Source organism: Taeniopygia guttata, chromosome 12 (genome assembly GCF_048771995.1).
Source record: "Taeniopygia guttata chromosome 12, bTaeGut7.mat, whole genome shotgun sequence".
NCBI lineage: Eukaryota > Metazoa > Chordata > Aves > Passeriformes > Estrildidae > Taeniopygia > Taeniopygia guttata.
In genome coordinates, this window is record NC_133037.1 from 14,894,501 (window position 1) to 14,921,476 (window position 26,976).

At 42.5% G+C, this 26,976-nt stretch overlaps 2 protein-coding genes across 17 annotated transcripts in view; one reads left to right on the top strand and one right to left on the bottom strand.

The window, feature by feature from the left end:
- Positions 1–25: 25 nt before the first annotated feature.
- On the top strand, positions 26–2,228 carry UQCC5 (ubiquinol-cytochrome c reductase complex assembly factor 5). The gene is made up of 3 exons (XM_004176295.5): positions 26–156; positions 667–847; positions 1,889–2,228. The coding sequence occupies exons 2-3, from the start codon at positions 697–699 to the stop codon at positions 1,954–1,956; spliced, it is 219 nt and encodes a 72-aa protein (XP_004176343.1). The 5' UTR covers positions 26–156; positions 667–696; the 3' UTR covers positions 1,957–2,228.
- A 3,560-nt stretch (positions 2,229–5,788) lies between these two features.
- Positions 5,789–26,976, bottom strand: part of PBRM1 (polybromo 1) — a 56,389-nt gene continuing 35,201 nt past the window's right edge. For 8 of the 16 annotated variants that reach the window (XM_072934729.1, XM_072934732.1, XM_072934728.1 and 5 more), the window contains 8 exons: positions 26,784–26,941; positions 25,951–26,134; positions 24,546–24,756; positions 21,946–22,147; positions 17,986–18,144; positions 11,748–11,818; positions 10,114–10,330; positions 5,789–8,897 (listed from right to left, as the gene is read on the bottom strand). In XM_072934729.1, the coding sequence (XP_072790830.1) occupies positions 8,725–8,897; positions 10,114–10,330; positions 11,748–11,818; positions 17,986–18,144; positions 21,946–22,147; positions 24,546–24,756; positions 25,951–26,134; positions 26,784–26,941 (1,375 nt within the window). In that variant the 3' untranslated portion in view covers positions 5,789–8,724. Of the gene's footprint in view, positions 8,898–10,113; positions 10,331–11,747; positions 11,819–14,109; positions 14,266–17,985; positions 18,145–21,945; positions 22,148–24,545; positions 24,757–25,950; positions 26,135–26,783; positions 26,942–26,976 lie in introns of all 16 variants that reach the window. The other 8 variants (XM_030283133.4, XM_030283137.4, XM_030283131.4 and 5 more) reach the window with 3 other exon arrangements.

Consider the following 26,976-nt stretch of genomic DNA (forward strand, 5'->3'; position numbering starts at 1 on the left):
CGGGCTCGGGGGCGGGGCTGGGGCGCGCCTCGGCCCCTCACGCCAGGCCCCGCCCCCGCCCCGCGCTGGCCAATCAGGCGAGGCGCTGCGGCGGAAGCGTCACGTGGCGCTCGGCGCGTCCTTCCGTCCGGCCGCGCGCGGGGCCCTCGGCGGGAGGTGAGCGGTGCGGGGTCGCGCGCGGCGGGCGCGGCCCTGATTGGCTGCGCGTTCCCGCCTCAGGGCAGGGCAGGGCAGGGCAGGGGGCGGCGGGGCCGCCATGGCCGCCAATGGCAGCGGGGCCGCCCGCGCTGGGGCCGCTCCTGCCCGCCAGCGGCTGCGGGCCGCGGTGTGACCGCGGGTCACGGTGTGATTCCCGTCACGGTGTGACTGGGGTCCCGGTGTGATTCCGGTCACGGTGTGACCGCGCGTCCCGGTGTGATTCCGGTCACGGTGTGACTGGGGTCCCGGTGTGATTCCGGTCACGGTGTGACGGCGGGTCCCGGTGTGATTCCGGTCACGGTGTGACCGCGGGTCCCGGTGTGATTCCGGTCACGGTGTGACGGCGGGTCCCGGTGTGATTCCGGTCACGGTGTGACGGCGGGTCCCGGTGTGATTCCGGTCACGGTGTGACCGCGGCACGTTCCGTTCCGCCTCTCACACGCTCCCTCTGTTCTCTCCCCCACCCAGGAAGGGCGAAGGCGCCGGTGCCACCCGGCCATGCAGGCCAGCGAGAGGCTGAAGCTCCTTTTGAAGCTGGTGCCCGGGCAGCGGCGCTTTGGCTTTTACAGGTTCCTGCCCTTCTTCTTTGTGCTCGGCGGAGCCATGGAGTGGTTCATGATCAACGTCCGCGTGGGCAAAGAGACCTTCTGTGAGTGCGGGGCCAGCGGGGCCCGGCTGCGGGCAGACACCGCTGCTGCTCGGGCGGCACTTCGGGCTCTGCCTCCCCAGCAGAAACAAAGAAAAACCCTGGGTGCAGAGTACTGAATAAAATTGAAACAGGGTATATTTCGTTAGGATATTAGGGAAAAAATCGTTTCCTCTGAGGATTGCGAGGCCCTGTCACCAGAGAAGCTGTGGCTGCCCCACCCCTGCAAGTGTCCATGGCCAGGTTGGGTGGGGCTTGGAGAAAACTGGTCTAGCAAAAGTGTCCATAGCGGGAGGATGGAATGGGGTGATCTTTAATGTCCCTCTCACCTCAGACCATTCTGTGGTGATTGAAAAAGACTCAGGAGGTTTGCTGGCATTTAAGCAGCGGTGTGGCATCTGAAACGCGACTTCTACGATTTAAAAAATAAGTATGAAAACAGCTCAAGAGAACTTGGCTAATGGTGCTTAGTTTCTATAAATCAAAGCATCTATTTCTGATATAACATTCCTCCCTTTAATAAACCCTGCCGGAAATTTTTGTGTACTTCACTGGAAGGATCTGCTCAACTGTGGCATTAGGGAGTGGGGAGGCAGGAAGAATGACTGGGAAGACCATGGAGGTGGGAATATTCCTGTGTTTTGTTTATATAAAGAAAACTAAAATACTGGTCAGGCTGGAAGCCCTCAGGCATTGACTTCATGCCTATAATTTAATTTCCCTTCAGTTAGTTAGGGCATTTGTCATTTTAATTACCCTCGTGGGAAAGTAGACAAGAAGCAACTGTTTTGCAGTGGAAACTTAGTCTTCCTAGAAAAACATTTCATTTGGACCAATGGGAAGAACTTTAGCCTATGTGGGAGAGAACCTGAGCTATTTTAAGGGGTATTAAGGATTTCTGTTGGCTTGAATTTCCAGTTGCCTGTCAGTCAGCATCTGCAAGAGAAGTTTGGACCGAAAAGTTTAAAAAGAGATGACAGGATTAATGTATTTAACACCAACTTGCACTGGGGAAGCTCTAACATAAAACATCTTTTTCTGCAGATGATGTTTACCGTAGGAAACAATCTGAAAGACTGTACGAGGCAAGGATTGAGAAAGGGGAATTTTAGCTGAAACTCTTCAAGGGGGAGCTCCTGAGTGCTTCAGCTGTACAAGTGCCAAAGCAGCAGCATTGCCACGTTGAAGGTGGGGGAAGATGTTGGCTCTGCAAGATGAGCTGTGATCCACACGTTTGTGTAATGCACTCAGATGGTTTGGGCAGTTCTGTTCTACCATACCTGTAATATTTGTATTTAAATGAAGTTAAAATTGCGTTGTATTTTGGCCTCTGACACTAATTTAATGTTTGTTTAGTGTTTTTAAATAAACTGAGTAAACAGTCTGGCCGTTGCTTTCGTGTGCTTGGTGAAACACCTCCCTTGTGACAAGACCAGGGGGAAGGAAATACTACAGGGTGCATCCATCCATATCAACATAATGGAAATAGTAATTTTGAGTTAGTTTCTTTTGTACTTACAGGAACTGCTCTGGCAGCTGACTTGTTTTCTTTGCAGTGTGGCACAATTTTAACTGGATAAAGAGAGCACAGATTTACTGCTCAGAGTTTGCTCAGCCCACAGTGTTTGGAGAGTGAGCTGTGTGTGCTGCCCACGATTGACAGGGACCAGAGCAATGTGCAGTGTCAGTCCTGGCACCCGAGTCCCGTGCTGGGAATGCTGTCCCCAAGGCAGGAAAACAGCTGGCTGCTGTGTCCCAGCCATGTTTGCTCCCTGCACAGGAGCACCAGGAGCGTGGCAGGGGTCGATGACCTGGGCAGGGTGATCTTCGAGGATCCTACATTGATACAGTTGTTTAATTTCTGAGTAGGGGTGCAGGCTGAAAGTGCAACAAAGAAGCCAGTTCTTAAGCTCAGCCTAAAATCCAGCCCGAGGAAGTTCATGCACTTAGAGGGGTTCCTGTGCTATCTCCTGCCAGGCTTTGTCAGTCTTCATCAACTCAGAGACAGGGGCAGCTCTGTAGAGGTCAAGGTACAGGTTCTCCACTTGCAAACAAAGGGGAACCTTCGTGTTGTGCCTGCCAAGGACTTGATCTGAAGGATTCGTGCTACTTGTGCTTTCAAGAGATAAAAACTGATGGGACTGTGTCACTGCATATTCTGACTGAGCAGCAAGTGAATAACTCGAGGAAAGCCTCTATTTCAGAATAAGAACCCTTGAGTTTAGTTCCAAGGTAGAAAGCAAAACTTGTGAACAAGTTGCTTTTTGCAGTCACAGACCATTGTCATCCCCGACCATAGCAGTGAAGAATAAAGCAATAGTAAAAAAGCCAGATTTTGAAAACTACTGAGCTTTAGCTCCAACTGATTTTACTTCTTGAGCCTTTTGAAACTCCCTTGTGCTCTGCTGTCATAAAACAAGTAAGTTTTTCAATATATGGAGGTTTTTTCAAGCCAGAGCCCTGTGCCCTAGTTATTTCACCAGACTCAGGAGCTTTTGTGAAAACTTCCTGTGGCTTCCCTTAAGCACTCCTGTAATAGTAGCAGAGTGTTCCACAGACAGCCCTGAGCCAAGCCCAGTTCTCACTTCAGACCTTTGCTTGTGTTGCAGTGGCTGTTTGCCATTGGCAGCTGAGAGCACCAGGCACATCTGGAAGATCTCTGGGATGTCTCCAGTCAGGTAAACAGAAAGGGAGGGAGGCTGCAGTCACTCACAAGATGTCTGGTGTCAGGGAGTTCCATCTCACTGACCGCTGCAGGAATAAAATCCTCTGAGTTGGCATCGTACCATTTTAGGCAACAGATCTGTTTGACAGAATATGAAGCTTGACATTTAGAAATCTGAGCTGCAGTCTCCAATCCTCACTGTGTTTGCTAGTGCTAACCCTTTGGCATTTTTAGATTTTGTCAGTCTCTCACTAATGCTGGAAATCAGAATAGCTGCAATTCCCCATTCCAAAATTCGAGTCCATTCCACAGCTGAGCACTCTCAGGGATTTAGTATCAGTTTTAAACTACACCCCATCTTCAACAACCAAAGTTTTCATTTGGTTTTTCAGTTTTATTCCTGCTGACTCCTGACTCCGTGCTCTTTGCCTTCCCCAGTACTTTCTGACTCTCATATTGCCATCTCCCTCCCATCCATCTGCTGTGGCAAAGGGAACAGAGAGGAAGCAAGAGCTCTCCTTTGGCTCAGCACTCAGGCAACACCATGTGGCTGTTCCAGGCTGCCTGGAGTAAGCCAGGGTCACAACTTTCACTTCTAGCCCTGCCAAGTGCCTGCCAGCTCCAGGGCTGAGCACATCCCTCCCTTCTGCAGGGAATTCAGCTGGTGTCCACCTGGAGCACAGCTTGCACCACCAACAGCATTTTCATGTGTTTGCAACGGCCACAGCAACAGCTTCTGGGTGAGACTCAGCAAAGCATTCCTGCTGCGAGCTTTCCAAACTGTGGAAGTCAGGGCAAGATCGATACCAAGCATGGAAAAATTCAACTCAGTAAGGCAGCAGCAGTAAAAAGTCATCTGGGAACAAACACTGATACCTATGCACAAGCAGTGCTGCTCACCACTCCATCATTAGAGGGGACAACTCCACCACCAATCCAGAATGATTCTGTGGGAAAAAATGGATCTCTTGATCATTCCCCTGCAGCTGTCCACACAAGGATGCAGCCATCTGCTGAAAAACCTGTGGTGAGCCAGGGAAGAGCTGAAAGAAGTTATGGTCAAAGAAGGGTGTTTGTGCCCAGCCTGCACTCCTCCCTGGCACAGGGCTGCAGTTTTGTCCAAGCTTTTCAAAAGCAGCAAAAGGAAGTAACAGCCATCTGATGTATTGGGCAATTTTTCCTTGGAGCAAAACTCTTCCTGTCATCAGTGGAGGCATGCTTTCTCTTTGGACTTAACACACAGACCCAAATTGCACCTGCACTCTGCTCCTGACCATCCCCAGCTCCTTCAGAGAACGGGGAAAAAAATAATCCCAGCACTGGTGGGATACATGCTGCTTCTGAGGAACTTCTGGAAATCAGCTCTGGATGCCAGTGCTTTATACCAAAGATGAGGGTCAAATTAGACTTGCTGGCAAATGCAGTTGACAAAATTAATATAAGGTTTTATTTTATCAATCAAAATGTCACATTTCACAGAACCACAGCCCACAGAATGTTCAGTGCCCAGACATTCTGAAACTTCAGTTTTGTGCACTTGTAGCCAAGAGAGAGCTACATAAATTTATCTTTGGTATCTCAGACCGAGCAAAGATGTGGAGGATGATTAGAATTAGTTTCCTCTGGGCAACTGCAACAGAAGGGTAGAAATGTTGTGAAGCTGGCAGCCTGTATGAAAGGCAGCATTTATCCCCCTGGCTGAAAACATGACATGGCTGTGTGTTAATTAAATAACGCTGTGTTCTGACTGTTTAAATAGTTCTCTGTAAATTTTATGCCAGCCACCTTGAGAGGTTCCTATCACTTAATTTACCTTGCAGTTTGTACAGAAAATTTCTGTCCTTGGTTCTAATTTAATTGTGTAAAAGATGCTTTTTCCATGTCACTCATCTAATTTCCTCTATTAAACAGCTGCATGGAAGACAGTTCTGAACCATCTTAGCTTCCACACGAAATTAAAGCTTGCTGTTTATTTTCAAACCAATTAATAAGGAGGCATCTGGGACTGACTAAATCTTATCACCTCCACTCAGCTTGTTCCCAATGCTTCAGATATTTTCCAAGGTTCACTGTTCTTGCTCGTGATGGCTCAATTTTCAACACCACTGTTCTTACCACCTACAGGCACATCTCAAAATACACAGGACAATAGAAAAAGGATATTTTATCCACACAAAAGCACACATGTAGCAAGGACTTGAGAACATCTGGATCAGCAACAGCCAGAATTACCTGAAATAAAATCCTAACAGAAGTCTTAATGGAACACTCAAACCTGGTTAATCCAAAACACTTTGCCAACTATTTTTATTCAAATTAAAAAGACTCAGGTAAACAAAGTGATGGTACATACATGTTATAAACCTGGTTAGCAGCTCAGCCTTCAGCAAGATCTAATGAAAAGCCAAGCATGGATAAACCAGGTACAAAAAACATATGCTGAAAAAAAGTCACCAACATCAACATCTTGAGTTTTTACACAAACAATAAATTTTCTCATGGAAGGGAAGGACTGAGGAAGAGAACAAATAATTATTAGTTGTCTCCAACTGGTTTATGAAAATACCTGTCCTAGTTTTATCTATTTTCCACTCTCACAGAAGCTAACCATTGCCCACACATTCTTTTATTTTAAAATGAAAGTTTTGTTTACACCAGTACAATGAAAGGCAGTGAAAAACAGATGAGGGGCTCAAACACCCACAAAGAGAAAAAGAGACAGACACACGTCTTTTTTTTTTAAACCAGAGTGAGAAAAGTTTCTTTTGCTGGTTTTGAATTCTAGACTGTAGCCATTATATCCTAAATTTCACTGCAATCAACTGAAATGCCTCCAGTATAGAGAGAAACAATTTTGAAATAAATAAGGCTTAAAATAATTGATCAGGGCCAGCCCAGTGGCTTAGTGGTAGTGCTCTGCACTGCCTTGAGGGAGGAGCCAGGTTTTGTTTGCACTTCCAATCTCTTGCTCCTGGGCCAGAAAGAGCAGTGAAAGGAGGGATTCAGCTGCTTGGCAGGAGAGAGCCAGTGCTGCACATCTGCTCATCACTGACCTTCAGATAAATTAAACATCTGAGTTATACAGGCTCCAAAGGGAGTCCCATCCAGTCCTCAAAAGAAAATAAATAAAACAATAATTTAATCAAAATTCATCCCAGGTTCTTTGGTGTAAATTTTGTTAATGCTGAGAAGGAGGAGAATCTGTGGTGTATTAGTACAATCCATGACAGTTCCAAATGCTCAAAAACTAGGATTTTGCCACCTGATTCACTTCAACATCCTATCTTTGTGGCTAAAACCTGCAAAACTTATGGTAACTTAAACACATTTTATAGGGGTGGTCTAAGACTATTCAATTTCTGCTTTATTAAATAAAATTGGAAATTTACAAAGGCCAGTGAAGAACTTCTGTACCATGGGTGTGCTACTTGTAGAGTTCAAAACTGTAATTTCCCTCTATGTTGTTTTGCTCCATTTCCTTCACATCCATTGCACATGTGACCTAAACCATCTATAAGTGCCTATTTGTAATTACCTGGGGTATTTTGTGCAATGATTGGAAGATTGCAATAGGAGAGGGAAAGGAATTGGCCAGTAAAATTAAATCACAGTTTATATTTGCAAGTGTCATTTCCCTCATAAGTATTAATCACATCAGCAAAACAAACCCCAAGATATCCAGTATTTGAAGGAAAATATTTAATTTAACCTTCTGCCAAATATACTGAAATGAAAATGTTCTGTACTAACAGACTTTAGAAGTCATTTCCACATGATGACTATCTCTAGCATAAACGAAGTGTATCAGTAAAGCACTTCATTTGGGCTGAGTTGCAGTGCCCACATTCCTGCTGACTTTTCCCAAATTCATAGAGCTTTCCCAGTTACTTAAAGCAATCCAAAAGTATTAATTCTTTTTCCAAAATTAAATAAATGAAAGGATTTACCTTTAAACAGATAACTTTGTAGTCCAAAAGGTTGGTTAGTTATGAGGACAGGTAAGTTTTTAGCAGAAGGCAGCCACAACCTTGAAATTTGGCAAGAAGAGTCAATACCTACTTTACTTAGATTAAAAAAAAAATAAAATTAAAAAAAACCCCCAAAACCAAAATAACCCCAAACCCTTTGAAGGCTGCAATACAAGTACTCTATTTCTCCAATGTACTGGGTATGCTGACCTTACACATACCATACCATACAGTAGTATTATACTTTCAAGTTAATTTAAGCATCCAATTTCACTCAAATTTGCATTGCAAAACTTCCACTAAGGTTATACACTTAAAAGCATACAAAACTGTCTTACAATGCCCAATTGTGTGAATTTCAAAAAACATCACATTATTTCACTAACAGAACAACTCCACTTTTCTCCCCTAACTTACCTTCCAAGACCTGGGCTGGTTCCGAGTTCTGTGAGCCTCTTCCAGCACAGACAGAATCTCCCAGGGAAGGAGCTTCCCTGTCCCACTGCTGGGTGTTGGGGACATGCAGAACCCCCAGCACAGGCCATGGCAGATGAAACACTTCCCCTCTAAGGGCCTGCCAGCACAGGGACTGTGTTACTGATTTAGGATCACAACGGCCTTGGCTACATAGTTCGGTAACTGGACAGGACTGGACAACATGAGCAGTCGAGACACCCTTGTCCCGTCCACACCAGCACTTCCAGGGTGGCTGTGGCTCACTCAGCTGCCTCAGTGTTGACTTGGAATGCCAAATTCCTTAGTGCCAAAGCACAGCTTACCTTTAGCTTCTTTTAAGAGATCCTCCCTGTTCACACCCGAGCAGTTCTGCCGAAGTGGCCAGCACACACAAGCACAGGTACACACATTCTTATAAGATGTAAATTATGACTAATTCACATTCCACTGTATCAATCTGTAAATACTTTGTTTTCCTTTTTTTTTTTAATATAAAAACAATGGCATCAGATTCTCAGCAATAAAGTATAAGAAAGATGAATCCTTGACTACACTCAACCAATTATGAAATCGCCTTTCAAACAAAGGAAACATATGCAAAAAATCCGTGTATTTGATAAAGTCAACTTAATATAACAAAAAGTGAAATATGCTTATTAAAAGTGTCCTTATATAAAAATGGTCTTGCAATGTACAGTAAAATGCAATACAAATTATTGTTGGTTATCTCTTCCCACCCGGTAACTAAACCAGCTATTGTCCCGTGGCTCCTGGAGCAGGAGGTGCTGTGCCTACACGTTCTCCAGGTTGTAGGCCTGGCGGATGTTGAGGGTGTCGCGCAGCATCAGGTCCCGCAGGCGCCACAGCGCGTCGGCCATGGTGGTGTGAGCGCCTTTGCTCTTCAGCCAGTGCGAGGGCAGCCGGCTCTCCTGCTCCTTGGACAGGTGCACGTCTCGTCTCCGTGCTGCAAAACCCAACACGTGCTCCAATTACCTCATGCTTTCTTCTAGAAAAAGGCAAATATTCTTCCCAGCATCTAACTTAAACATCTCCCCTTTCAGTTTAAAACTATTCCCCTGCCCTTGCATAGCCACTCTCCCTCCTTTTCTTTACACCCTCAAGCCAAAACCATATTTCTCTCTATGATGCAAAAGTGTGGTCAGTAAAATTGGGAATGTTTTGAACAGTTAATCTGCATTAATCACTGAGAAGAAACATCTGATCATCACAGTTACCCAAACTCAAATTCTGAGCTGCAAGTGAACATCTGCTTCATCAGTTTGTCAAATAGAAATATTTTTTACCTACTTATCAAGAGCTGATAAAATGGGCAGCATCCTCTCTGTGTCACAATGCATGCAAAACTCTACAATGCATGATATTCTGCTTTTGCTCCTAGTATTTAAGCCCATACTATTGATTCTTAGGTTTATACAACACTGGTGGAATTTGCCTGTGGATAACACATATATTCTCAGCCTGTTGATCTGTCACTAGGAATTAATTACACATGTATGTTTTAATAACTGTGAAAAACGCCAACTTAGTTTTAAAAAAAATTTAAAATTTTAATAATAATAAAAGGGTTATAAAAATAGTAATACAATTAGAGTAATCAAGTTTAGAGTTAGGACAATTACAAGACAATAAAATGCAAAGAATTACGGATGTCCGGATGTTCTCGGACACTAAGTCTTGTGAACAAAGGAATCACCCTTAAAACAATACACTTGTTGCATATTCATATATCCTTCATGGTTATGCATACATTCTATTTTAAACAAGAAACTCTGTCTGTTGTATGTCAACTGTTTCCTTTAATCCCCATGGCGACTTGGAGTCTGAGCAAGGCCTGAAGAAATCAGTTTCTTCTGATAAGAACCCATAAATTCCTCTCCTTTGGAAGATTTAGGTGTTCCTTGAAGCGAGTATCTCATTCGTAAAAAAAAACTTCCCCCACATACATAGTCTCTATTTTAACATTATGTTGGAACTTAAAACTCTATTTAACACACTACTTAAGAGAATAACTTTCTAACATTAAACATATAATATTCATTGTAATATTTGCGAAAAGCCAATCATAACATATGCATTTTTCACAATAAGCAAACAGCAGATGCGTTTGGCATTTTCTACGAAAGCAAAAACAAGGGGTTACGAGGAACCCAAAGCCTTACCTGCAAGGGTCTGGTCCCACTTGCTGATGCTGTTTGACTCAGCACTGAGCCCCTCAATGTATTTCAGGTAGGCTTCAGAATGGAGGAGCCTCTGTGTCTTTGGTGGAGGGGAGACGAACATGGGGGTGCTGGGCTGCTGCATGACGGGCTGGCTGGCGGGGCTCTGCCCGGGGTACGGTGGGGGCGCCTGCTGCCCCGGCGGGCCCAGGATCCCCATCTGAAAGGAAACCAGCCAGGGTCACACCCCAGGGGGCACTGCAGGAACACCCCAGCCTCGGGGCATCCTCATGCAATGGAGTTTCAACTGAGGTTATGTGCAAAAGCCTGAGGAAATTTCCCTGGAGAGGCATGCTTTGGCCAGGAGAGGCACAGATAAAGGAAGTGCAAACCAATCATTCATACTCAACAGATATTCTTCATATTTCTGATTTACGTAAATATACTCTGGTTATCATCACCATATCTCCTCTAACCTTAATTATGCCTTTTATCTCCTTTTTATTTCATGTTTTCTCCAATTTGATCTGAAATACTGTGGTCTGTGAAGTGCAAAATTTAATTCTAAAACATCTAATCCAAACTGATATGGATCCTTGAACAACCAGGTTATTTCCACAGAATCACTGTCAGGCAAAAACCTCAGGCAGGAAAATTCCAAGTCACACAGAAGAATTCCCACCACTGATTTAACCAGCAGCACTGAGAACTCTTGGGACAGACATCCCCTGGTCTGGAATAACTCAATGTCATGACATCAACACTTTACCACTGAACTTCCGGTACTCATAGAGCCACAGAATGGTTTGGGTTGAAAGAGGCCTTAAAGCTCATCTTATTCCAACCCCTGCCATGTGCAGAGACACTTTCCACTGGACCAGGTCACTCCAAGCCCCATCCTTGAACAACTCCAGGGATGGGGCAGCCACAGCTTCTCTGGGCACCCTGTGGCAGTGCCTCTGGATAAATAATTTCTTCCCAACATCTAACCTAAACATCTCCTCTTTCAGTTTAAAACTATTCCCCTGCCTCCTAACACTATCTGCCCTTGCATAGCCATTCTCCCTCCTTTTCTTTACGCCCTCAAGCCAAAACCATATTTCTCTCTATGATGCAAAAGTTTGGTCAGTAAAATTGGGAATGTTCTGAACAGTTAATCTGCATTAATCACTGAGAAGAAACATCTGATCATCACAGTTACCCAAACTCAAATTCTGAGCTGCCAGTGAACATCTGCTTCATCAGTTTGTCAAATAGAAATATTTTTTACCTACTCATCAAGAGCTGATAAAATGGGCAGTGTCCTCTCTGTGTCACAAAGCATGCAAAACCTAAATTATCAGCAGTTTCACACTATGCTAAAATGACTCAGTTTAGCAGAAAACTAAGACAAAACACTGCCTTGTTTACACTGACGTTACCTCACTAGACCAAATTCCTGAGTGTAACAACAATTCAGCCATCAAATACAGACATACTCTGAGTGTGATATATTAACTGATTCTAAACACATCAGAACATTTCATTTCTGCTCTTCCTGGGAGAGCCTATGTGCATCTCTACATGTCTGAACTGGGATGTTGCTCAAATGCCAATTCTGAGCCTTAGAGCCTCATAATAATGCAAAAATTACTCACCTGCTGTCCAAAAGGACTTGCTCCTGGTGCTGGAGTGCCTACCATAGGGGACACATTTTGGCCTATAACACCTATATTTCAAAATATAAAACAATTAGTCTTACTTCAGAGCAGTGACAAATACCTCTTTGGTCTTCAATAGTAAGAATTTATACTTTGATATCACTGCTCACAGTTATTTTAAGTAGATGTACAACATCCAAATATCCCCCTCGCCCCCAGTAAAAAACTTCACAAGTCTCTGAATGAAAAAGAAGAAGCCAACATGACAACTACCCAACACTGATAGGCAGCCTGTTGAATTATTTTAGTTAGAGAAATGTAAAGTGAGCAAGTTTTGCTTTTCAGGTGTTTTTCATGTCACTTAGTGATTGCCTGACTGCATCTTTTCATTTATAATATAGACCTTTGGCTTGACAGGATCTTCCTGAAGTCCTTTCCTTTAAGAAAGGAAATGCTGATCTGCTTTAGCAACACTTAACATTTCCTTGTGCTCAGTTTTGTAAAATATGTTCACAGCTCGATGAAATTCAAGCCTTTGCACAAATTCTCTTAGATCTCCCTAATACAAAATGCAACTTGCAGGTTAAGCTTCAACAGCCTTAAATACAGAAGAATGAATATTTGAAATCAATGTAAAAAAAAATAAAAGCTGTTTTTCTTAAGCATATTGGGACTTCTCCCTACTGCACAGAGTGCAGCATAACTGTGTCAGTCTTACATACAAAAATGTACAGATCTAAATGAGAGTCATGCAGTTCCTGACATCTGACATACAGATGCCTGAAAGTTATTTTTGCTGCTGCTTTCCTTTCTGTTTGTGCCACTTCTCATGTTCATTCATTGGAAAAGCTCCAGATTAAATGTGCTCTTCCTGAGGGTTTAATTTACATGAATTAAATGCATGATTTCTGTATCAGTGATCAAAGGACATCCTACTGAGTTTCACTCACTAAAGTGTTTTTCAATGCACTTTCCATTTGATCACAGCTCCCATTTCATATGCATCTGTACCAACAGCATGTCAGAAGTTGGGAAAAACACTGGTAACACAATCTGTGGAACTGTTTTGGTTCAAAGGGAAGGAAGGGCTCTGGAGGAGGGCACCCTCCCCTTCCCAGCATCAGAGCACAGCTTCACCCTCAGCCTGCTGTGCCCAGTTCAGCACCACTTCACGTGTGGTCCTGCACTCCTAGACATTGTTTCTTTGCTAATCCACATCCTGTCAGCTTTAAACACAAACATCCAGCCCAGGCAGTGCGAACAGCACTTCAGAGGGATGCAGTGTCCTGGATTCACCTCCCACAGGCTTGGCTGATGTGTGCTAAGTGTCACTGCACAGCTGTTGTGCTGCTCCCTCTAGGTGCCATGGCAGGGAATCCACAATCCAGCCAAGCTGCAGGGTAGTGCTGATGGATTTTAGAAACACCAGGCAAGCAAACAAAAACTCCCCAACTCACAGAATTTATGTACAGGTAAAATTCTTAACAGAGCTTCTGATAAACACAGTTGCAAGGGGGTAGGGGGAGGCAAATGAGACCATTTTGTCCACAGCTTGTTTACTGCTGAAGAGAGGGATGGCAATCTTTTTCACAGGCACATGAGTTATCAGAGGTAAAACATGAATCAGCAGGAAACAGGATCAGAGGGCAGATGAATGTTTTTCCCCTTAATTAGGACATGTTAATGGCATTAACATTGGGAAAATATTTGTTTCATTTAAGCCTCATTTTTCATCAAAAATGGCAAAAATACAGCAAATGCAGTAGAAATGCTCCCAGACATCAATTCAAAATTTGGCCACAGAGAATAAAGAATTCACCTTGTCCCTACATATTTCCAGTCACTGTTCTATCAGCAAGCTTTAATCTGAACAGTTTCACAGTGACACATCACTGCCCAGTGGCCCAGGAGTCTTACATGGCTCAGGCTCATTTCAGTGCAGTCTGACTTAACACACTGAAAAAAACCTTGGTAAGGAATGAGAACAATAAATTTCATTTAGAAGCCCACTTCAAATAAGAAAAGGATGAGTGCAGAGATGCTGTTCAAATGACATAAGGATATGAACAGGCTCATTTCACCTTTTCACACTTCTGATAAACTCAAGTACAATTACCAAGGCTTTTTTGCCTGGAACAAAAGTCCTGCTGGAGCAGCACCAGTTTCTCCAGTACCCTTTCCCGCAGGGCTTACTGGACATGCTGTAGTGTCAGTGTTTTGCACACCCTTCATATTCAGCAGTGCTGCTGCTCACAAACCAAAGCCACAACCAGAACCAGCTGCAGAGAACTCCTGTAACAATGGGTCAAACCAAGTACATGACAATGAAATAAAGAGGGAATGAGGATGAGGCTCTTACCGGGTGGTGGGATGCCTGGGATGCCTGGCATACCTGGCGGGAGTTGGTGGGGTGGGGGCACCCCTGGGTGAAGTGGCTGCATGCTGCCCATGCTAACAATGCCATCAACTGGGCCCTGCAAAGGTGGCAGCACCGGTGGATAGCCACTTATCATGCCTTGAAGGACACAACAAATTTCAAACATGCATCAATAACATGCAATATGGTCTACACAGTATGCACAGACATGCACTATCCACACACACACAAAAAAAGCACCTTTAGTACAGCAAGACAATACTACAATTAGTATCTTGCAAAAAAACCACAAAACAATAAAAACTAAAAATAAATATGAAACACTATACTTTTGATGAATTAGTATTTAGTGTATTTGCATGTTTCTCACGGGGCAATAAATGTTGAATACTCCAATATGTTAACACAAGGAATAAATTCAGCCACAATTAAATGTTACTAATGCAAGCAGTTTTAATACAGCTTAAAGCTCTGCCATCTGCATACAGATTACAAACACAACACTGACTGGCCAGCCCCATGGACAGCCCTGCTCTGTGGGCAAGTTCAGAGGCCACAAAAATCAAACCCCAGACATTTTTTCCTGCAGTACACATGCAAAACTGATGCACAAAAGCCCTACAACATTCACATACTTGAAACTAATGGCAGTGATGGGTGATTTTTATTGGACCATCTCCAGAATGAACTAAGGCAGTAACACAAATTTTAAACTTGGGTTTAAAGTGCTGGGCTGCAGTAACTTACACTCATGGCATTAGACTGAAGTGAAAGGACTTAAAAGGAGCACCTGCAGTCCCCCTCACAGAATTTCACTGTCCATGTCTGCAAGGTGTCTTTAGAGGAAAATCAGTGACACTGCACACACTGTGTTGTGCTGCTGCTCAAAAATTTCCTTTTCTGCATGTAAGGGAAGAAAATTGAGAGCTTTCTCTGGCTTTGGTTCAGATTTTCTGCTATCCATGTAGTGAACCTACAGAGTGTAACTGCACTATTCTTGTTAGGCTCTGGAATGTTTAATTAAAATGGATGCATTGCCAGGTAAGCAAGGAAAGGGGTTGGAAAGACAATGAAAAGATGACAGAGGACAGAAGCAGGTCTAGAGAGATGAGGTAAGTTAGAAATGAAGATTTGCTGGGGCTTCTATAGTCTGCTCCAAGAAACACCGAGTCTTTGCCACACTCCCTGTAATTCATTGAAAGTTCTTTCACTGAAAGAACTTTCAAAACAGAGATTTCTGGAATGAGACTGGCCAAAAACTCAGCAGTTCTGACTGAGAACAAAGCTGTAACAAGCTCAGGGTCTAAACAGGAGAAGCAGCTACAAAATAAAAGCTAAGCTTGTCACTTCCTCAGGATGTTACAGAAGTGAAAAGCCTCTAATCCCAAAAGCTCTACATGGAGAAAACAAGAAGAAAATGAAGAACTAATCTCCCTCAAGCCTTCATTTTCCACAGGGCACCTAGACTGACATGTGAAATATGCTGTAGGTACCTATTTCAAATATCTGGAAACTTATCTGTACCTCTTTATTACAGAGAAATGCATATTTCTAGTGGAAGAAAGAAAAGAAGAAACACAACAAAAGCCTCCTTGGCACAAAAAGCTACTGCCTGGTACTTGCAGTGCCCCCTAAGATGCTGACACATCTTCAGTGCAGTTAATGCACTTCTGAAGCTTTAAAACAAAACAAACAAAAAAAACTCTCCAAGGAATCAAACCCATACTTATCAATCATGGAAGCTTAGTTCCACATTTCCAATTAAAATACTCAACAACTGGCTAATAAAGATGCCATCAAATCTCTGTGAGAAATCAGTTCTTGTAGCTCATTCCAAGTAAGAGCAACCATTTTCTTACCCCATGTATGAATTGCAAACTTTACTTTAAACTACCAAACATGGCCAAACTATTTCCAGCTCCCACAAGTGTGATTTAGGAAGGCTTTGAAATTACTTGTTCTCCTGTTTTTTATTATAACAACGCAAGATTAAGTAAACTTCTGCAATACCTAAATGTAGAAGACACCAAAGTGCTGCACCCTAAGAGAAATACATCTCAGAAGATTTCCCTTGCCCCACGGCCCATAAAGAAGTCCGGTGACGAAGAAGCTCTCTTAACTAGAGAAAAGCAACCCAAGGATGGAGGAGGATGTGAGAGAGGTCCAAACAGAACAAGATACTTCCAAGTAGGACTTGTGAAAACCAAAAGATGAAAGACTGTGTTTTTCAAATGGGCCACAGAAGTAGAAGGAGTTTAAAAGGCTCTCCTCCATCATCTATTTTAAGGAAGTATCTTCCAAAGCCAAAGTGAAGAGTCTTGAGTGCTGATGTGCTTGAATAAGACAATGGCCTGAAATAGAGGCTTGCTGCCACAGGAAATAAGGTAGCATGTGTAGCTGGCAGAATGCACATTTTTGGGGAAGTTTTAAGGAAGTGTTAACAGCAAGTATTACCGCCCATCAACACCTGCCTCAAAAAACTGGAAAAGTGACTCAGTGCCAAAAAACCCAAGAACCAATCTAAGAAAACAACCACAAGAGGATGGTATTTCTACATATTCTAGATTGAAGTAAATTATTCACAAAAGAGACCAGCACTGGGAAACTCTTTTTTTTCCCTCTCCTTTTTCTTAATATACGCACAGATAAGTGTACACACATACATACATCAACTGCAAACAGTTCACAGGGAAATTACCATGAACAGAATGAAGAAAAGCCAAAAGAAAAATGCAACTCAGTGTAAATAAATGCTTTATAACCTGGAGATCGTGAACCAACTAAGGAATGTGCCTTCAGTTAAACATACATGCAGCCTATTTACTGAAAGGGGATTTAGAGATTGTGATGAAAAACGCTTCAGGCTGCCAGCTTGAAATAAGGCCACAGCCTGTGAGATGAGAAAGAAAAAGAAAAATGACAAAAGAAGAAATGGAACAATTGGAATGTCTTAAGGGAAAGTTAAAAAGACCCCAAAACTCAAACCTAGAACCCTCCAAATACTCGTTTTTATCTACTCAGGCCTATTTTGACCTTGACTGAAGCAATTTAATTCTTATTTTAATTAGAAACTGGGGAAGGAAAACAACCTATCAGGTCACACCTAATTAATTTTTTCACCCATGTATGGCTGATTTCCATACAAGAATCTTGAGTGGACTACATTGTCTTCAGATCTGATCCTGAAAATACTTACTCCGAGCATACTCCCTATGAAATCAAGCCGGATTACAACTGGTAACGAGCTCAACACCCAGCAACAGGGACCTCGTGGAAGAGTTCTCCAAGCTCAGTTCTATTCTGAAAAATAACCTGATAAAACCAGCAATGTTGTCATTTTGTCTTTGTTTCTGCAATGGCTCTAGATCCTGGACTGCTCTGCTTACCAGTGCCTAAGAGGCAATTCTACAAAGCTTTTGCTTGGATTTAAAATCCGGGTTAGACTCTGCTGGCCTCTCACCTCCTTGATGATTAAACCCCCAACAATTTCCCTCCTGCTTTACCACTGCCACAGATGCTGCATGCACTAGAAGACTATTTAGCTGCTGGCCCCTTGCCACAGCAGGGCTGAAGGTGAACTCTGCAGGGCAGAGTGAATAAACACGACTGCTCACTACCAGAACAGGAGCACTGCACGAGGAGGACCCTGCTGCCCTGCATCTTCCACAGGCTGCTCTCCACTGCAGCACGTAACACTGGACACCAGGCCACCGCTGCACTAGGCACGTTCATCATGAAGAAGGACTGAAGAGTTTGAGCTTTTGCTTCCAACGTGACCCAAGAGTGTGTTTGTTCAGAGTTATGAAGGGGGTTGATAAAGTGGATGAGGAAAAAATGGTCATAGCTCCTACGTTTTACCTGCAACGGGTGTCAACTGCTGATTGAGCATTCCCATTGGTGTTGGTGGCGGCACCACCCCCATAAGAGCCCCGACAGGAGTGCCTGCCCGGGGGGAGGAATTCTGCTGCTGTGCTGCTCGCTCTCTCTCCTGCTGCTCAGCAACTTTAGCTGCCCGCTCTGTAAAAGTATTTTAGATTTTCAGTTCTGTTTTGTAACCCAGACTTTCAAAATATTATCTGTTCATTAAAAAGGACTAGTCAGACACTGGCATAGTTTAGTCAAATATAAAGTAGAACAGATGAATCTTTTTTATACAGCATATGATTTGATTTCATGTGGCTGCAGCTAAGACTTTTAGAGAACCTTTCATGAAAAATATTCCACAAAGTTTTATCTCTTTCTAAAAAATATAAATAATTAAAATAAATAATGAAATAAAATTTAAAAAAAATTAAAAAAACAAATTTGATTGTAATAACACCAGTGTTACCAACATGAAGCAGCAGTCCAGCACTAGGCTCGGTCCGCACTAGGACATGGCAAAACATTCCCCGTTTTGACACCACTGGCTCAGCTAAACCAGCTGCAGCCAAGGCCAGCAGCTCTTGGGTGGATCCTCTACCAGCTGCTGCGGGAATTGAAGCCCCATGTGTGCCAGGTGTGCCCTAAAGAATGCTGCAAAGAGCAGACAGCAGTGCCAGCTGGTGGCATGGTCATTTCTGGGCTCCCCGTATATTTTACTACTGATGCAGCTGAAAAGTGGTGGCAAAATAGGGGAGCAATTGTAAGGTTTCCCTAGTGTAGATTAGTCCTTAGCTTTTGGAACATAACAAGCAGCAGTTTGATAAACCAAAAATATTTTTCTCTGACTCCTTCTGTCATTTCCCCATGTGGTCCCCTAGGAGTTATTTTTGTTTCTGAAGATGTCTAACTCACATTGTGCTGCTCACTGGAGGTCATGTGTGTCCTTTGTACGATGAATCTGGTCATTATCTCAATCAAGTCTCTCACTGTGACTGCAAGAACAAAAGATCTACTGCAGGGTAATCTGACCAGAGGACAATTTTATATTAAGGGAAGGGCAAAGGGTCATGGGAAGAAGAAAGAAAAAAAAAAAAAACAAAACCCAAGAAAACAAAAAAGGAGAAATACTGAATGCCCACTCCAGGTGCTTCAGGGGCATGCAAGTTCCTGCTTTGTTTACGCTGAATGTTGTATCTGACTGGCACAATGAGGAACAAGGAAGAATAAATGGATGCAGGATACATCTCCAGCAATTTTTAACAACAGTGAATGCAGGGCTATGAGTTCTCTCTTGCAGCTGCTGAAAGATGGAAACTGACACTAAACCAGCAAACAAGGTCCTCTATCAAACGGAGGCTAAGAAGAAGTTCATCAAGGAGATTAAGTTATCCATCCTGCCAGTGTTACTCGCTTCCCCTAGGACATGACTTTGAACATCTATCACATTTTTGACTCCTCTAGAACCTGTTTGTGCAGCTTCTAGCACTACTTCCATACACTCAAAGACCAGTTTCCTTTCCAAAGACATTTCTTTTCTTCCCACTTCTGCACTTTCAGGCAGTGATGACGACGCAGAGAAACTCCTACATTTAAACAGGCAACTCAGATGCAGTTGAGCACAAAATACACAAGATATTTAAAGGTAGATTCTGAAGCAGAAAAATGAGAAAATCCTCTCCAGAGCACAGCAAGCACTTCGTGAAAAGACAAAGCAGTTGTTCTGACTCTCACCTACTTTTGGCCAGCTAAAAAACAAAAAATGGTCAGACAAAGCAAAAGAGACACTCTGATGAATAAGAAATTACTGCTAAGTGTTCAGCTTTATCAGACTTCAGAGTGCTGCGGTTTGAAGAAGAACCTGATGTAGGACAGTACTCAAGTTTTACCTAGCCCCTTTCCATGCTCTGAATGCCACAGAAGTAACAAACGGAATAACACTGCCAAAGGAACTGGAGGAGATAGCTGAAAGCTCAGCCTAAAGCACTCACCCTAATACTCAATAATAACCCCAAATCACATAGGCCAGGACTTGAGATCATTCAAGCATTTCCAACACATCTCAAGAGACAGGGAAGAGACCTTCTGCTTGGAACAGTTTCTCCTTACAACAGGCCTTTGCTTTAATCATTTTTATTTTACTTTATTTAGCCATGCAGGCACTTCCAACACAGCCTCTTCTCTACTCAACTACTGCTAAAATAAACACCTAATACCCTGCACGTAAACCAAACAAAATTTTCGGTGGGTCAAAATGGATCTAAAATGTAAACTACTTCTCACCAGAAAATGGCAGCTCTGAGATGCCATTTTTTCTTTTCACTGAGATGTAAAACCATGCCCACTCCCTGCTCCACATCCACACCAGGGAACACATGAATTCTGACTCTTCACAGTGGAAGGAGTGGAGTTTCTCCCCTTTCACACATGGTAAGCAAACATAGTTTGGACACTTTATTACCCCATCCCAACCCCTCAAAACCAAGTCAGAGTAAGTCTAGTTCAGGGCAGACACCAAGGCAGGGAAACTGCAGCTCAAACCCCAAAAGCTTTGGAAAATTTTAATTGAGAAGGAAGATTAAAATGGAAGCACACAGACAATCATTAACACGGTGGACAAACAGAGCCTTCCTGCAGGAGTGCAGGACTTAAAGCTGTTCTAAGCAGGAAGCAATGACATGCCAGCCATCCTCTGCTGAAGGATGAGGCTGTAAGGAGGCATCTGCCAATAAAAAGATCACACATGCACCTAGAAGGGTGTAAAAGGAAACAACTACAGAGCAAAGTAAGGCCCCAGCAGTCTCACAAAGAAAGAGCGTTATCGTTTCCCTTCTCAGCATTTGCAAAGCAAACTTGCACAGAGCAAAGGGTGCTGTGCTACCCTCCAGAGCTGCAAAGAGGTGCTACTGAAAATTCAGAAAGGACTGAGGTGGCTGAGAGTGGACAGTGATAGCATGCAAGCTTCCAGCCTCAAGATCAAAGCTGCCTTTAAGTTACGAGTGTGCAGAAAACCTATCAAATCTCATTTTCAAAGTTAGAACTGAACTGGGCCATAACTTCCCTGGGTGTTGAAATGTTCCTATCCAAAGGAGCATTTTTTTAAATAAAGTTGCATCAATACAGTAGTTAATAGTGTTGACATGCTTTTAACTAGAGAAGTAACTATGGATGTTAAACCCACGTATTTGGCTTGGCTAAGGGGTGGCTGTTAAAGATTAGCTATATTTTATTTTAATCAAATAAAAGTTAAAACAGCGACTATTTATCAGAAGGGAGGGAAGGAATGGAAGGAAAGGAGGGAGGGAAGAAAAGGAGGAAGGCAAAGAAAGGAAAGGAGGGAAGGAATTGAGGAAAAGAAGGGAGGAAAGGGGAGAAAGATAGGTCTAAAGTATCTCATGATTATGAAATATTCCTAGTCTTACTTCAGGATACAAAATCTCTCAACAAAATGAGTTACAACAGTTGATTAATACTGTACTGAACAACAGATCATATTTACAGTACAGTACACAGCCTCTTAGGACTCTAAGTACTGTTAATAATGAACTTTTCCTCACTCCCCTGTAAGCCTTTCTTACCTGCTGCTACAGCTCTCAAGAGCTTCTTGTCCAAAATAGCCCTCAGTCCTTCTTTAAGGAAACATTAGAAAAATATTTTTCCAACTGACTTCTAGCCCAAGAGTTCCATACCCCTTTACTTCTAATTTGTCCCCATTTTCTTACACTTTGTTAATTTGGTTATATGTTGCAAAAACATTTAAATTATTAGTTGTGCTCCACATAACTGAAACATTCTCTTTGCTCCTCTTCAGTCATCTCTCAGTATGAGCTTCTCTTTAAGGTACATCCAGAACACAAACATAAATATTTTCTTTTATTAAACCTGTCATCTGAACAACAGAAAGTGTTGAGAAAGAAAAGAGGCAGAAAAGAGTTCAGCATCTCAGTTTTTACTTACCTTCATATTCTGCTTTCTTGTTTGCTTCCAAGTTTCTCCATTCAGTTCCTACAAGTCTGCTGAGCTCTCCAAAGGAGTAATCTGGGTGCTGAGCTTTAATCACAGCTCTCATCTCGCTGCTAAACAAGATGTACCCACTCATGTTGATCTTCCTTTTTGATCCCTCCTTCTTGGTGCTGCCCTTAACAGACTTGGGAGTGGACTGTGAGAAAAAGCAATTATGACCACAAGTGTACAAAAGAGAAGGCCAGAAGAGAACAAAAGAAATCGTGTCATATCACAGATTTCATCCACTGGGCTGTTCAGAGATGTTGCCAACAGGAGTTTAGTTAAATATTTTATTTGCAATCGCACATTTAGGAAAATGCTTCCCCACTTCCTCCTTGGCCTTTACAATCCCTACTCTCCCTCATTCTACCTTCTAAATGTTATTTTGCCTGCCAGACCTTCCTTGCTCTCTAGTGTTCACTTCTCATTACATAAGTAGCCATTTCTTCCTGAAAAACCAAAGCCCAGTTTTGCTGATCACTGTTTACCTGCACCACAGATTCACATCATGTTCTTATGTTGATGAGCAACAAAAATTCTGCTCCTTTGCTTTTCCTACTATGGATACCCCCAAGTGAGAGCTCCCTGATGTTTTCAGCCACCAAAAAATTAACCTGTTCTGACATCTCTACACTGAGATACCACAGCTCAGAGTCCCTTTTTGAAGGCACTTACACCTGTATTTGTCACAGGAGACCATAATTAATCTATACTCTGACCAATAAGACCCATAAATGTATCATAACATTTATCAAAACCCTCTGAAGGCCTTTCTCACACCCCAAACGTTACAAATCTGTCTGTCACATCTTGAAAAGTGCCATTGTTTCAAAGTACCTGGTGGAGGCAAAAAGGAAACAAAAATACATTCAACTGTTTCCTTCCTCTCCTGAAATTCTGACTCCTCCTACTTGCTGCTTTGACCCCACAGTTCAACACTCTCCTCTCAGCTAAAAACAAAGTTTAAGTAATACCAAGATGCTTAAAAAGTCTTGCTTATCAATTTAAGCAAGATGAACTGAGGTCCATTTAAATGCAATTCTAAACTTCACTGCACTAACTTGCAATCCACCCTTGGAGTTTTCATTATGAACCTAAAGACAACTTGTCTGGAGGAACTGAAGGCTCCACACAGGGTTTGGGATGATAGGGCAAATACAATTCCATCCTGGCTGCCTGGGCAAGCCCACACTGGCAGATGGAGAGTTCTCAAACCAAGAAGAAGGAAATCTAATTCTATATTTGGCCTCTGATACATCTGCAAACAGAGAGCTACAAGTTTACCAGCTGCTCCAGCCTACGTAGTTCTTGCAACAGTTCTGATAACAGTAATTTAATGAGAAAGCCTCCCCACCAGTTTGGAAGGGCAAACAGGACTTGGAGAAATCATAAGGATTCCAAATTTGTTTCTTGCATTCTCCTTTCTTTTCCATCTCCCATCCACACATTTTTAAATGAACAGTCTTTTCCACTGGAGCCAGAAACTGCACATATACTTTCAGACTTGTTAAAAGAAGAAATAAACCAGGAACCCCTTTCATGCCTTTTCTCAGCCATACTACTGAAGCAAACAATGAAGCTGCACATCTTTTTTTTAAGTATTTTGACTTGATTCACAGCAAACTGCAGCAGGAGAGCATCACCCACCTATCTGCCAAGCCCCACAATACCACATAGTTACTCGTCTTGTCTCCTCTTAGGTGTTATAAGAGCTTCTTTGTTGGCAGAATAAAAAGTTTAAAAGTTCTGTGGTTTAACAGTTGTTAGATAAAATTCCACTTCTATTGGAATACTCCTCAAAAATTTTCAAGCTCCTTATATAATTCAGCATGTTAAACAAGAGCAGTGAGCAACCTTGTAAGGGAAAATGCATTTGGTGGTTGGCCACATGGCAAAATATCAAAATTAAACCAGGCAAAAACTTCAGCAACTCTTTCACAACACCCAAAGACATTTCTACCCTGGGGTCACACTCTTTCAATGTAATGCAGCAGAAATCCACACTGCTGGTCACAAGTATCTGGAACTCCCTCCTGTTCCTAGCAGATCATTCCCATTGCCTCTTTAAGATTGGCATTAGCTTGGATGTGGGAGTATGGTGACATACAGGGTTTAATCAAGTTGCAAACAAACTTTTTTGGTTAGTTGAATTTCCAGCTAAAGCAGTTCCCCACTCTGCTTCCACACTCAGTAACACGAATTCCAGGCCTTGTGTAAAAAATTTGTATTTGACTTTTATATAAACACTTGATACTTCTGAACAAGTGTCACAGAAAACCTCATTATTAGAAACAACACTCATACATAAAAATGTACCCTGGGTTTTCCTCAGCTGAATGATTGCCTTTAAAAATATTTTAATGGAATGAAACAGTATCACCTGGATATCATATTGGACATGCCAACATTGTTTTGTGTCATTTACTCCACACACTTATAAACTTCAGTATAAATCCTATTTTTGTATATGATAAAATGTTACTTTCTTCATTTGGATTGGGAAAAGAATGTGGAATATCATGGTTCAAGGGCTCCTGAAGGAAAATCCTTACCTGGGGTGGAGTATAAGGCATTATATCCAAATCACTGGCTAAGGGGGCCTGAAGCTGAGGCATAGAAGGTGTTTCAGCCATATCACCTTCCTCTTCTCCCATCTCTTCCATGTCCTCATCACCTCCTTCCAACTCAGCAAATTTTGCTTCCAGCTGCTGAATCTTCTTTTCTAGGAGAGGAGATGGCTCTTTCTGAGGAACTATGGGTTTTCTGGAAGATGGAGGAGGAAGATAAAAAGCAGCTGAGAACAGACTCATACCTTACAGGAGAAAGAGCTTGTTTGTGAAAAGAAAATCAGCTTTTCTTAATTTCTGATTGAACAGTATAGAAACAAATGTGACTTGAGATGTGCCTATGCTTCCCTTCAGAACCCAGAGCAGAACTAATTTTGTGTCTATGGCCAGTGTTCATTTCAGTCACTTGTCAGAAGGATTTTTTGAGTTAGAAGGGGATTTCAATACAAGTATTTAATTGCCTTCTGTTGTAGAAATTAACACCACAGCTTCCTTAGATTTCACATTTCACTTAAGTTAAAACTTAGTCTTATTTTATTAATATGAATGTTCACCAAAAGATTTTCCTTACACATAATGAGAATTTAAGTATTTTCCCAATATCCAAGAGAATGCACCAATCTGATAAAGTAATGACTTTTCTTGAAGTAAGAGGAAGAAAAAGAAAACCATCAGTATTAAGAAATCCATCAGTACTAAGACCATAAAAGGACTGATGCTATCTGCATTTCTTCCCAAGTGTGTGGTTATCTGAAATTACACCTCTGACTTCTGTGGATGTCCTGGGTCAGGCTGGGATGTGGTTAATTCCCTGCACAGCAGCTGAGAGGGGCCTTGTTTTGGATCTGGGAGACAACAGGGTGAGTAACACATCCTGCTGTAATTAGTGCTGGACAGCTCAGCATCAAGGTCTTTCCTTTTCCCCACTCTGTGCCCCAGCAGGCTGGGGCTTGGCAGTGATTTGGAAGAGGAGACAACCAGGACAGCTAAGCCAAACCAGCCAAGGGATATTCCATACTCTGACACCATGCTCAGCAATAAAATACGGGAGAAGGAGAGGACAGGGTACATTCAGGGTTATGGCATTTGTCTCTCCAGTAACCATTACAGGTGCTAAGGCCCTGCTTTCCAGGAAACAGCTAAACGTCAGCCTGGTGGTGAAAAGCAGGGAATTCATTCCTTATCTTGCTCTGTCCCTGCATGTAGCTTTGCTCCACTTTCCCAACTATTTTTAACTTGAGCCAGGAGTTTTTCTTCCTTCTGCCCTTCAGATTCTCTCCTCTATTTCACTGTGGGGCAGTGACCAAGAGGCTGGGTGGGACTTAGCTGCCAGTCCATTACAATCCAGAAGAGTGCTCAGGTGATCCCCTCATTCCCCTCACATTTTTACCTAAAATAGTATATTTCATCATCTACAACTTTTGCAGACAGTGAAAACCTCTTCAACCCTTTGAATTTCTTCATTTGTTTGTCACTTTCATTGTAGCGGCTCTCACAAAGAAAAACATCATTTTCGGAGATTTCTGTTGGTCTGCAGGAGAGGAAGTCTTTGAATGACAGAACGACACACTTTCCTGCAGAAATGAAAGAGCTGGGTAAGAAGGCAGCCACACTTGTAGATTCTTTTAGAAGTGTGGAAAGTCCATTGTTTTGCCTGTAAGTGTGGAAGATTTCAGGCATTTGGCACAACTACAGAAAATACATCACTCGATATTCCAGTCAAATAATGCCACTCACAAGAAACCTACAGCAGCTTAATGCAGCTTTTGGATTTCTTTTAAGAACTAGAGAACCCACAAAATCTCAAGCCCCCATGATCACTGTCAGTTACTGTATTTATCACAGCATCATAACTCCAAAACAAAGTACACAGCCATCATCTTCTGCCACAAATCAAATTTCAACCTCCCACTCCTCCTTTCAACTTTGCAGGCAATATGTACTGGAGTCATTACATTAATATGCAAGAAAAATGGAGTTTTCTGTTCTCTAGCTGCAAACAATGTTAACTTTCATATCATACATGTAAAAAAGCTTCTTTATAGTGAATTTTCATCACAGGTCCCACAGGCAGGAATGCATATTAGAAACTCACTGAATGGTATCTCCTCCCTCCCTCAATGGAAAAGACATACTTGGAATCAAGCCTACACAAAGCTTTCAATCACTTTAGGTTGTGCAGAAAAAGAAGATGTCCATCAGATTAAAGCTGTTAATAATTACCCAAAATACAAGTCATGGGACAGGTCTCCTCCAGGTTACTCAAAAACACCTCCTTCTTGTAGAACATTTTAGTTGGCTCATGCTCAGTTTCTTCAGGATGTATAAAAATTGGACCAAAGAAATATGCGGCTCCATCTCGCACCCACATCTTCTCAATTCTGCAAAGAAACCAACCAGCAACATAAATGAAAGT